The 12,291-nt window shown below is 31.4% G+C and overlaps 1 protein-coding gene across 1 annotated transcript; it reads right to left on the bottom strand.

The window, feature by feature from the left end:
- Positions 1 to 5,914: 5,914 nt before the first annotated feature.
- LOC114264002 (PPR containing protein) lies at positions 5,915 to 11,311 on the bottom strand. The gene is made up of 3 exons (XM_028204587.2): positions 11,026 to 11,311; positions 10,814 to 10,923; positions 5,915 to 6,172 (listed from the first exon to the last, which is right to left on the bottom strand). The coding sequence occupies exons 1-3, from the start codon at positions 11,175 to 11,177 to the stop codon at positions 6,141 to 6,143; spliced, it is 294 nt and encodes a 97-aa protein (XP_028060388.2). The 5' UTR covers positions 11,178 to 11,311; the 3' UTR covers positions 5,915 to 6,140.
- Positions 11,312 to 12,291: the final 980 nt, after the last annotated feature.

Raw genomic sequence — 12,291 nt, 5'->3', positions numbered from 1 at the left:
TAAAAATCATCCGTCAACTCCAAGTCAATTAATTTCCCAGGATTTTCCCCACAAATTTTCCTGTGAAACAAACAGAGGCTTAATTAGTAATCTATCAATCACCCTGTATTTTGCCACTTCTCATTAGAGCTGGTAGTTTATCCCATATCAGGTCTTCATTCAGTCACTCATGTCCTCAAATCTTCACAGCACAAAGAACAGTCCAGTGTCATAATTGTCCAACAATTCAAGTTTAAAACTAAAACAAAATGACAATAATTTTTTCAAGAAACTAAACACTTCAAAACTACATCGTTTTTTCTACTTTAAATTTGGATTGTTGAATTACCACAATAAGATTATGGTAGGAAAAAAAATCATGGCAAATATTCTTGATTCAAGCCAAGAGCCTTGGGTTCCATTTTGATATATGGACTTGAAAAAATTTAGATGTAAAAGTTTAGATTTGAATTTAAGAGTCTTATCATGACCGATTATGATACATTTGAATTTAAGAGTCTTATCATGACCGATTATGATAGATTTTAAATAACACTATAAAAGTAGTTATTTGAAATCCTTCATACTATGGACTACAGTCATGCAAAGGTCATAACGAAATAGTTCTCATCTTACTCTACTCTATTTTCTTCTTTAATTTCTGAATCAATCCATATGATAGTTAACTCCCATATATTTTTTATAAAGTTTAATCTCATATTTATTCATGGGAGAATTACTCGGCAGTGGGGTAAAGGAAAAATTACAAAAACATGGGAATGTAAGTGAATTTGTGGTGGGGTATAAGTGAATTTGTGGTGGGGTATAAGTGAAAAACTATGTGGGTGCAAGTGACTTGCACCCCTCCATGTTTGTGTATTTTTTTTTTTTTTCTGTCCAACTGTTTAGGTCTCGTTTGGGAACAGACTAAATTAGTAACTTTTTGACTATTTTGTTAAAATATGAGCTAAAAAAAACTAGTATGTTTGGAATGACTTTTTGACTTTTTACGAAAAGATGTGCAAAAAATAGAGAGAAAAGAGAATTTTTGACTTTTTGGTATGAGTTGTTGGGTTTTTGGCTAATTTAGTAACTTTTTGACTTTTTAACTAAAAAAGAGAGTTCCCAAACAAGGCCTCTCTTTATTCATTTAATGTGTCATATGAAAAGTGAGAAATAAAGAGAAATGTAAAGGTAGTAAAAAAAAATACATAAGTGAAATATGGGATAATTGAAGCTAAACCAATCTATATAGTGTTTTACATATACATAAAGATACAAATGACTTGCATAATATGGGATAATTGAAATTTCACAAGGAAAAGACAATTTCATATTGTATTTGTATATTAGATTTATGAAGAGAAAAAAAAGAAAAGAAAAAGAATATGATAAAAGAAAATGAAGCAGAAGTTAAATTGTTTTTCACTTTTTTGGTTGGATCAATAGAATGAAAAGAAATAAATATATATTTCTCAAAAATAAACTTCATTTTCTTGTTTTAAATACCTATAAATAAATAAATAAAAATAGTATGTATAAGTAATCTTATTTCACCTGCATTTGCTTTCTTTTGACAAATTCAGGATCCAATAATAATAATAATAATAATAATAAATTCTCAGAGTGATCAAAATGTCAATGAAAATTTTGGATGAATACTATAACGTGAATGAAATTTTAAAATGCTACCTAACGGTAAGAACAATGTTATATAAATTACTAAATTTTTAATTTTGTTTTTTATTCACATGAGTGGTCCTTCTTGTATTATTTTAGCAAGTCGATTTTATTATTGTCTATCACATTTCATAAATTCTTAATTTGTATAATGTTTTTAAAGATGTAATAAAGGAAAAGGGACATTCTTCATCAATAGAGAATATGGTGTTAGAAGAGGGAGGGTCTAGCATTATTATGATTCCTTTTCAGCTTGAATGAGAAAGCAACCTTTTGGCACCAAAGAAAACCATGTCTCCTTTATAGTAGGGTCATCTACAAGACTGTCTTCATTATGGAGGATCCAAAATCTTTTATATATATTTATAAATAAAAAGTTCAATAGCTTATATATGTCTTCATTATCTTGGTTGTAAAAAGTGAGGATCATAAAATAATGTCCTCACTACAGTTAACATGACCTGAAACCAGCTTGAGGTTGAAATATTTAAAGTACCACTACATACAGCAGCTCTACAATTAGGTTTGCAATCTAGTGCATGAGATTTTTATTAAAAAAAAAAAAAAAAAATTTAAAAAAAAAACCTTCACATGTTTATTGCAATTTTAAGGGTAAATTACAAACACAATCCCTGAAATTTACTTAAATTACAAATTACTCCAATGGTTTTAAAAATTACATTATGTCCCTAAAGTTTCTAATTTAATAATAAATAAGTCCTTTTATTAATAAATCATCAAGTTAATTAACAGTTTTTAATAATGTTAAAATTTTATTTCAATTAATAATTCAGATAATTTTATTATTGTATAAATAAACGGTTAGAAATTTCACTTTTCAATTAATTATGTTAAATAAAAAATTCTGACAGGAAAGTATTTGTAATTTTTTTAACTAGATGGCGCAATTCGTATTTTAAACAAACCTCAATAGATGTATTTGTAATTTATCCCAATTTTAAAACTAATGTATTAATGATTGTATTTGTATTGGTGTTAGTGTGATGATGGTGGTGATAGCAATAGTGGTTAGCATTAGTAAGCATTTAGTTCGAAAAATATTTTCTACCTTTCAAAATTAAAATAAAATAAAAAAATTGTCCAAATAAGTTTGCTTTCCATTGATCAAAGGAAACATTTTTTGTTACGTTTTCTAGAAAATGCGAAAATAACTTGTTGGAAAATATTTTCTACCAAAACAAACTAAACGCTAATTTCTAATTGCTTAAACCCCAAGAGAACAACAATCAAGAATACCCAAATCACTAAACAATTAGGAAGAAATACTGAGCAAAATAGAAAATGGGAAGAAAGAAGTAGAAGACAAACAAGAATATACTTTTCCTTGTTATGGAACTCCTACTAAACTAATAGGGGTGAAACACTCCTTCCTTTGCATGCCTAAATGTCTCTTTTTAAGAATTTGCCAACTTGTATCAATGCTCAAACAAGACAACCTTTATTAGGGAATTTATGCACCAACTTTAGTAGCCAGATCACATGGTCCAGTTGTTACTTTATAGTTGGAATTTATTCTTTATTTTATATTACAACTTAATTTATGCAAGCTTTTTCTAATGCAAATTGCTTATTTATTTATTTATTTAAAAATGCTACACAAACTCACACTTTTACCAATCAAACACAAATAAGTGAGTCTTACCTGTATTTATATATAGATTCCACTTCCTTGAATCTAGTAAGTAAGAAGATGATATACGAAATTTGAGTATTTATATTATTACTCTTCATTTTTATCATATCAAAAATGATCTCAAGCATGTGTGGTCTGATCAAATGCATGTGTGAAATCTATAAACAATTCTTAACAGCATGCTGAATCAAATATAAATGTACTCTTCTACCAAAACATACTTCAATTCAATATCTTTAACAATTAAAAAATGCATAGCACATTGAGATAATCAAAATACAACAGTAATGGACTTTCAAAGCTAAAGAAAAATAATCACCACATCTTACATGGAACAATGAACAATTTTTTGTGAACTATAACCTCATGTGTCTAATTAGAAAGTCAATTTAGCTTACTTTACGAACAATAAAACTTTATAACTGGGGTTTCACTTAAAATCAGTAAATTCAATCTTCTCCCTAAATTATGCTTCATCACAGGCACTTGATGTCAACTCCACCATATTCTAACACTGCCACTCAGATTTGAATCAAGTTGTTCCAAACACAACTTGATGCAACTCTCTCTCTCTCTCTCTCTCTCTCTCCCTCTCTCTCTCTCTCCCTCTGTGATTATCAAAACTGTCAATTGCCATGTTAGACTTTGTATTGACTCCAAGATGTACACTAAAAGATAAAACTGAAAAGAAATAACTACCTATATGAAGATAATATGAAACACTTTAAAAAAAAATGCATCAACAAAAAGAAAAATATCCAACAATGCTACTCAATTCCATGACATGATTGGGTGTTAGTGATCATTTTCTATGCCTGAAATTGAAAGCAAACTTAAATATGTTTTTCAGAATATGATACCTCACTGCACTATATCAAGTCACTTGTGCAAACCTCTACAATTTCATGAAGTTATTTAACTTTTCTAGTGCTGCCCTTAAAGCATGAAGAAGAAGCCAGATATAGTAAAAGGTCTATTCTCAAGTGTCAATTATGTGATTGAGTAGGCCTCTTTTACTTGCTGGGAATTCTTCCAGAAGAAAGGCATTATGATTCTAGCATTCATCATTCCTTAAAAATGCCTCAACAAGGATCACCCAATGCACTTCTCAACTCACGCTTGACCTCTATGATCAATTTTATAACAAAATGTGAAATGTAGTGTCATGTGTACCGTATTAAAGGAAAATGGTCAAGAATTCCAAAAGAAAGTCAGCCAAAAAAGACATTGACCAACATGTAGATGCATTTTGCCCCAGATCACCACCATTAAGGAACGGATTGCCAAAACTTTGCTTAAGAGCTAAGAACATGATAAACAAAGACAATATGTAAAATCACCAGCTAGCAGTATGTGACACTAATACAGGTTTTATTTTATTTTTTTAAAAAAAGGTAAAAAATCCTCAAGACGGTTTTTTATCCCCCAAAATTTCAAAATAAACTACCCTTAGTCCTCAGAACTAAATTAACTAACTACATAAAACAAGAGCTATGATCAGATTAAATTTTTTTTTTTTTTTTTTGTAATCGGACATCCGGGCCAGCTTACGCGCACCTCGACTAATCCCAGAGAACCAATCCCATTGCTGCTAACCTACTTCCAGGAGTCCCATTTAAAGTCAGGGCAAATGCCCTGTATGGACATGGCTCCAAGGAGCTTATTGCTACTAGTGGATATTAAACATAAGACCTAAAGGGAGCACACCCTAGGCCCCAAGTTTTGCCCACTAGGCCTACCGCTTGAGGTTTATGATCAGATTAAATATGAAGTATAAGCTTCGCTCAATCTCAAAGATAAGAAGCCCTCAATCAGTAATTGCTTCCATAAGCAGGTTATATTCTGAGCTCAGATCTCGGTTTGGCTTTGGCTAAATAAACCAAAAAGCAAAAGCTAGTTTGTTTTCAGCTAAAAAAAAACTAAAAAGGCCAACTTTCCCACTAACAAAAAAGCAACTTTTAGCAATTACCAAACACATCAGTGTTTTTAGATTCTAAAAAAACAATTGCAAATCCCACCAACTCTTGCTTAAGTTACATGCCTAAACAATACACAACTTCCTATACAGCTTCTTGCAAGAGCATTTCCAACACTGTATTCCAATTTATATCATCAAGCTAGAAACAAAACAAGACATAGGCTAGTCACAAGGCTTCGCAACACAGCTCTCAAGTGAGGTTCAAGGTCAAAGAAAAAGTAATTAGATATGCAATAATCTATCACAATTTCATAGATTTACCTAGTCAATGCATGATCAAGGTCAACACTGGAACTCTCATCATTACCGAACAGTAGGAGTGCATATAAATAATAGTTAAGGATGCCCCACTGGCAGATTTCAATTGAACCATATATCAGTACAATTCTTGGAGGGATATCAATAATTATGTCAATTACCTCGTGTAACATGCCCCATTGGTACACCATGTTACCAAACCAAGTTGCAACTGAACCACGTCAGTGCAATTCTAGGAGGCATGATCAGACATGCCAATAATTACATCAATTAACTTGTGTAACATGCCTACCCCACTGATAATGAGTTTGGAAGAGCAAGTACACAAGTCAATGAGGCCAAAACAAGAATGCTTCTTAACCACATATCTAAATTTTGTTTTATACTGAAACTTAGAAATTAAAATTTGTGCCTACATCATTTAAATCACAAATAAATAAATACCTCGGGTCAGAACAAATTTTTCATTCCATCACTACAGTGACATTGCAGAGTTATTCTCCAATTTTTAAACATGGCCATGAAGCAGTAATTCAAGAGATAATCCTTTTGGCCTCCTTTGTAACATGACCTCCTTTAAACCATTTTCAACTAGATAGGGCTGACGTAATTAGTAAACCGACCTGCCAAACAACAAAAGTAACATGAATGTCAGTGTTCCACATTAGTAATATATGCCTGTTTTCAGTAATTTAAGCTATAGAATAGATCAACAGAATAAAATTGATAAGCTTGTTGATAAAAACAATTATACATATCATCATTACAGCCATTGCATGTCCTTCCAGCTACAGTGGCTGCTAATAGACTCATTTAAAAGCCATGTATGCCAGTGGCATTCTAAATTGTTCTGTGTATTGTATATATGAGAAAAAAGTTACACCTCAGCCTGCAAGCTTACCCAAAGGCCATGAACCTAAGTAGCACAGACACAACAATACAAATAGACCGACAAGACGATTTTCTAAATATGCAAAACACGAAACGCTTGGGACACGTTAATTTTTTATATTTTTATAAATTTTATCATATGTCTATTATATAAATAGTTTATTCAAAGGTTAAAAATAAAAAATAAATAAAAATAGAAAAACAACAACAACAACATAACACTAAATTAAAAAGTCATATATCCTTCAAGAAATTATTCACGTAACACAATTTCATTCTAAAGAATGCAAAACAATTGTAGAATATTGAAATAAACATGATGTATTAATCTTATAAATATTTCAAAATATATTTTGAGTACACAAGTTGCATTTCGAAGGATACTATATTGTTACTATGAAGCATAGTTGTCAAATCGGGATTTGAATCGTGAATCGAAATGGCCTCGTACCGAATCGCGAATCGAAATGGTCTCGTACCGAATCGCGAATCGAATCGAATCAAATCGTGAATCGTAAAGATTCGGTCACTTTTTCTAAATTACTTAGAAAAATATATCTACACCCTTGGATCAAAATATATTTTATGAATGTGAAATATTTAGATTTAAATCAATGAAAATATTGTGTTGAATGACAGTCACATAGTTTAATAGGTAAGAAGTTAACAACGGTTCCTATGTAAGATCATCATTTAACCTTTTTCTTTTTTTAGATATTTTTTATTAACCATTCTTAATAAAGATAGTAAGTAAAGCCAAACTCTCAATTTCCAAATTAACAATAGTTTAACAACAATATTGATATTTAGACAATAAGCATAAATATTTTTCCAAGTAATAATGACCAAATAATAGAATTATTTAGGATCTTTTATTTTAAAACCTAAAACATTTTAAAAGGTATAACTGACCTCACTTATGTAATATTCAGCTATATTTAATTTAATAAAATAGCAATAGATAATTCATGGTGTAAGTTACTTTAATCTTAAAGAAGATATATTATGATTTTTTAAGAAAAAAATGAGAAGGTTAAAAACATATTGGAACTAACTAAATCTGATTGGATCCTATAAAAAAGTCCATGATCGCTAAAATAACAGCAAACCATGTGTATGTATTGGTTATTTTGGTACTAAACGTCATTAGAAGTTTTTAAGAATTGCATGAATCGTAAAAATGAATCAAATCGTGAATCGATTGTGAATATTGTAATTCACTATAGATTCACTTTCAAAATAGATTCACCCATAGATTCGTATCAATTTTGCAAAAATCGTGAATTGAATCGCGAATCAAATTGCGAATCATAAGATTCTAATAACAAAGCTATGAAGGGATTCATCACATAGGTCATGTTCAAAGAAGTGTCTATAAGATGTTTGATATAATGGGTTTAAATTTTTAATTAAGAGAGGTTGAAGAATTGTCTGTCCGACACATTTTTAGGCATGTCAACAAACCGTCGTGTCCGACACGACATCCCTCCTCAATATAAGTGTTTGTGCTTCTTAGCCATGAACTTAGTGCGAACTCCTTTAATCTATAAGAATTATGTCAGATTAGCGAAACTACCACTATGTAATGAGCTTTAAGACTTATGCTCACAACTTACAAGGAGTAAAAGGTTGTAGGCTACTTAGTAAATCATTCATTAGACAAAATCAAAGTAAGATTTAGAATTCTTTTGGGATACAGGGAATTTTGTTGTACCGATCATAGAACAAGCTGCCTGGTGTCATACCACAGGAGGTAAAATGGATTTTGCCCTACATAAAATTATAACAACGTGGATGCACTGCAAAAGTGCTCAAGGGTGTCATTATTAAAGATTACTAACCAAATTAAGGGAAAACTTTAATAAAATGATTCTAATGTCAACCATGCATTCAGGTACAGAATAAAATCCCAGCCAAAAACTACTTGTCCATAAAATGTATATATACATTTGAAGTTATCAAAATGAATGAGGGGTAGGATATAAAAGAATGGATTCATCAAAGCTAGTGGCAGTACCAAATGAAAAATAGACACAAATATCAATCAAATTAGTTTGGTTATATTGAAAGACCATAAACTGCACCAAGAAGTGATTTAGGCCTCGTTTGGCAACTCACTTTTTTAGCCTAAAAGTCAAAAAGTCACTAAAAAAACTAAAAAGTCAACAACATATACCAAAAAGTCAAAGATTCCTTCTTCTCTCTACTTTTTGCACATCTTTTTGTAAAAAAACCAAAAAGTCATTCCAAACATACTAATTTTTTTGACCTCATATTTTAACCAAAAAATCAAAAAATTACTAAAATAACATGTTCCCAAACAACGCCTTAATGTGTGTTGAAATCACTAGAAAGACATAAAAGCAAAAAAGAATCTTGGTCAAGACTATGTAACACTTTGTGATAAGCACAGAGCTAATGGCATAAATATTTTTTTATAGCCAACAGCAAGAAGTTGATTCAAGGCTTTCTTGAGGCAAGTTGAGCTTCCACAAAAGTTTTCCTTAAGACTCCAGCTGTCGTTAGCATTTCATTCTCCAAATAATATACATTTTTTAATTTTCAAATGATTTACATCATGGCAAAACTAATTTGCTACCTGATAGATCCTATAATTCATCTTAATTTTATCATTTGCTTTATTTTTCTTTGGAACAAACATAAGTAAAACCATCTTTGGAGAAAAGCTGCTGGTGGTTTCTGCTGCTCCCCAAACAAAGGAAGCCATGTTGGGCTTTTTTTTTTTTGCTGGGCCATGTTGGGCCTTTTTGAGAAACACAGAATTGCTTCAGCAAATACTTAGGTGAATCGTATTTGGGCCCCAAACATGCATCACAGGGACAAAAAGGGATTATAAAACAGTGCCAAAGTTACCAAAGTTGTAACCAACAAGAAAATTCGTCATCACTTGAGTTGATGGCAGTCCTTGAACAATGAACATGAACTTGTTGCCAATATTTGTGTCCAACAAGTCAATCATCAGAGCTATTTTTACTGGAAAACAAACTGTTGCTATTACCTTGGCTACAATATCTTCAAACATTTCCCACAAAGTGCATGGATTCTATTTACAAAAGAGAAAAGTGGTTTGGGATTGTAGAACAGCCCAAAAACAGGTACCTATCATCAGATAAGCACATCGACAAGAAAAGGAAAGCCAAGCTTTGCCTTGCCCAGATCAAGTTCTAAAATATGAAGTTAGGCTCAAGCATGCTAAAATCTGACTGTCTGAGTAGGTACAAGGTCAGCAACTAGAGGTCACACAACTTTAAAGCTTGGCCTATATTAAGCCTACAGAATATCATAGCACCTTTGCATTCGAGTAGATAAACAACATATCCTCAAAATTCATAACTGAAAATCAAACTATCAAAATGTAAAACTAACTTTCCACCCATGAAAAAATTAAGCTGCAAGGTAATTAAGGGAGAACATGTTTGCCTTAACTTAACTAAAGCTACGACTTCCAATAGAGCCAACTAGGGAAAAATGGATCCATACAGCCAACCCCAAGTTCAGTATTAAATAAGTTATCCTTTTACGATTTATTTGAATCTCAAAAAGAGTTTAGGGTTAAAATTGCTTAGCAATGACTTCCATTCTACAATATTTTTAGCATTCTTCTTTTTTGTAATCCCATTCCCATGAACAAAGGATTAACATATTACTTCACAAATTACATAGCATAACACTAACCGCTTATCCATACCACTCAAACTCAAAGTCCTAACACTATGTTTGATTCGTGGATTTGGGTAGGGATTTGAAAAGTGAAAAGGAAAAGGAAAAGGAAAAGGAAATGTATGTAAAATTTAGCTATATTTCATTCACATTTCAACTACATTTCCTCTTTCCCTTGAAAAATCTCTACCCAAATTCATAAACCAAACACAACCCAAAAGAACTAAACTGACAATCTGAGCTGATTTGGGTCACTGGTGCCATACAGTTGGTTGCACCACAAGTCCGAATGCTTTTACACCACATAAAACAACTGAACTGGCCAAAATTGTTTCTTTATCATCATTATTCATTCAGGGAAGGCTACCGTGTGCACCCCAAGAAGGGTGTATAAACCTTTATCACAAAAAAGTATAACTCTGTTCAGGGTGCACACCATAACTTCGGAATTCATAACTTTTTTCAACACAAAAATCATAACTTCACATCACAAAAATTCATAACTTCCGTCACAAAACTCATAACTTTTCTTAATATTGTAGCATTATCATTATCAAGCCTCAAGGGAAGAATCTCTAATAAACATTGCAACTGATGAAATCAAACACATTTCTGAACAAGTGCCCAAATATCACAATCATTCAGTCATTATTGACATATGAGAGAGAGAGAGAGAGAGAGAGAGAGAGAACCTTCAGTGGATGAACTGAGTTCATTGGGAAGCTTGGAGACAAGACAAGCGGAGGCGATTGCACTATGAACAGGGAGGAGAGAGCTCAAAAACATTGATTCACGTCGCAACCTTTTTCAAATTGAGATGAAATTCAATCAAACAAAGAGCAAAATTCAAAGAACAACAAGTACCAATGTCAAATTAAAGCAAGAAAATTCGAATTTATATTACCTTGAAGGAGAGCGAAGAAGGGGGTTTCGAGATTGGCGAAGAGAGCGATTAGATAGAGACAAAGGGCGTGAAATTGAATTCACTGAATTGAGTGTTCGGGACAGAGTAGTAGTGAGATATGAGGATCTTCGAGCAATCACTGAAACTGACATTTTCACTACTTCTCGAAGAACTGAGATTGAAATCGGGAGGCTACAACATCCCCATAAACCTCTGTTAAACCCCTAGAGTTTGATAGTAGAGTCACAGCTACTATCGACTTAAAAAATGACAGCCCAATCATTGCAAATCAGTATCAATATTATGAAAAAAAATTATTAACTTCAATTATTGAAATTAGTAAAGTTATGATTTGAAATTATTTTTTAAAACATGTATGGATTTGTGATTTTTTCAATAATTAAGTTATAAAATGTCAAGTTAATCGAATATCGATCGACCAGTCCTTAAGCTTATCCACATAAGTGATTGCTCGTTAATGTAAGTAGGTTGACAGATGATCCAATAGATCAAGTCGAATTTCAAACTCAACATTTACGCTATGTTTGGATTGAGTGATTTGGAGAGAAAATAAAAGAAATTGAGAGATGTGTATTTTTCTTACTTGTTTGGATAATCTAAGTAGAGAGAAATAGAAAGAAATTGAGAGAAACTCATTTCTCTTTTGAGCCTCATTTTCAATCTTCTCATAAGTAGAGAGATTGAGAGAGAAAAGAAACCACTATTTTTATAATACAAATTTTGTCCCTATAAAAATAAAAGAAATAAAATGATTGAAAATATAAAAAGGTTATTTTGGTAATATAACATAAAATAATTTCTTTTATTTTCTCTTAATGAAATCTAACCAAACAAGAAAGAGAGAAATCATAATCATTTCTTTTCTTTTATTTCTTCCTTATCCAAACAAAAGTAAGAAAAATCACAATCATTTCTTTTCTTTTCTTTTCCTTTCTCTTATTACTTAAATAATCATTTTTTTTCTTTTCTCTTTTAAGTTCCCAAACACAGTGTTAAGCCTAACCCTAATCTCACTCAAGTTGGGAAAAAGCCCAATGGACTACACGGGCCAAATGTTGAGGCTTACAATATAGAATCATTTTTTTTACATGTCAATATATTATGCTTTGTTGTGTTGTGAGGAGAAAAAAGAATGAAAGAGTTCAACCTTATAAAATCTTCTTTCTTGTTTTTCTTAACTTTTAAAGTTAAATTAAATTTTAAAGACAATAAATTATCAAAAGTAGGATATGTGAAATTTTATAT

Source organism: Camellia sinensis, chromosome 3 (genome assembly GCF_055761805.1).
Source record: "Camellia sinensis isolate YWXY chromosome 3, ASM5576180v1, whole genome shotgun sequence".
NCBI lineage: Eukaryota > Viridiplantae > Streptophyta > Magnoliopsida > Ericales > Theaceae > Camellia > Camellia sinensis.
Note: the sequence above shows the minus strand (reverse complement) of the source record. Positions and strands in the feature narration are given on the sequence as shown.

Excerpts from the sequence above, each read along its gene's own strand:
- LOC114264002 (XM_028204587.2), bottom strand. The coding sequence starts at position 11,177 with ATGTCAGTTTCAGTGATTGCTCGAAGATCCTCATATCTCACTACTACT. Across the intron at positions 10,924-11,025 it reads CTTCTTCGCTCTCCTTCAAG|GTTGCGACGTGAATCAATGT; the intron begins GTAATATAAATT and ends AATTTGAAAAAG. Across the intron at positions 6,173-10,813 it reads ACTCAGTTCATCCACTGAAG|GTCGGTTTACTAATTACGTC; the intron begins GTTCTCTCTCTC and ends GTTGTTTGGCAG.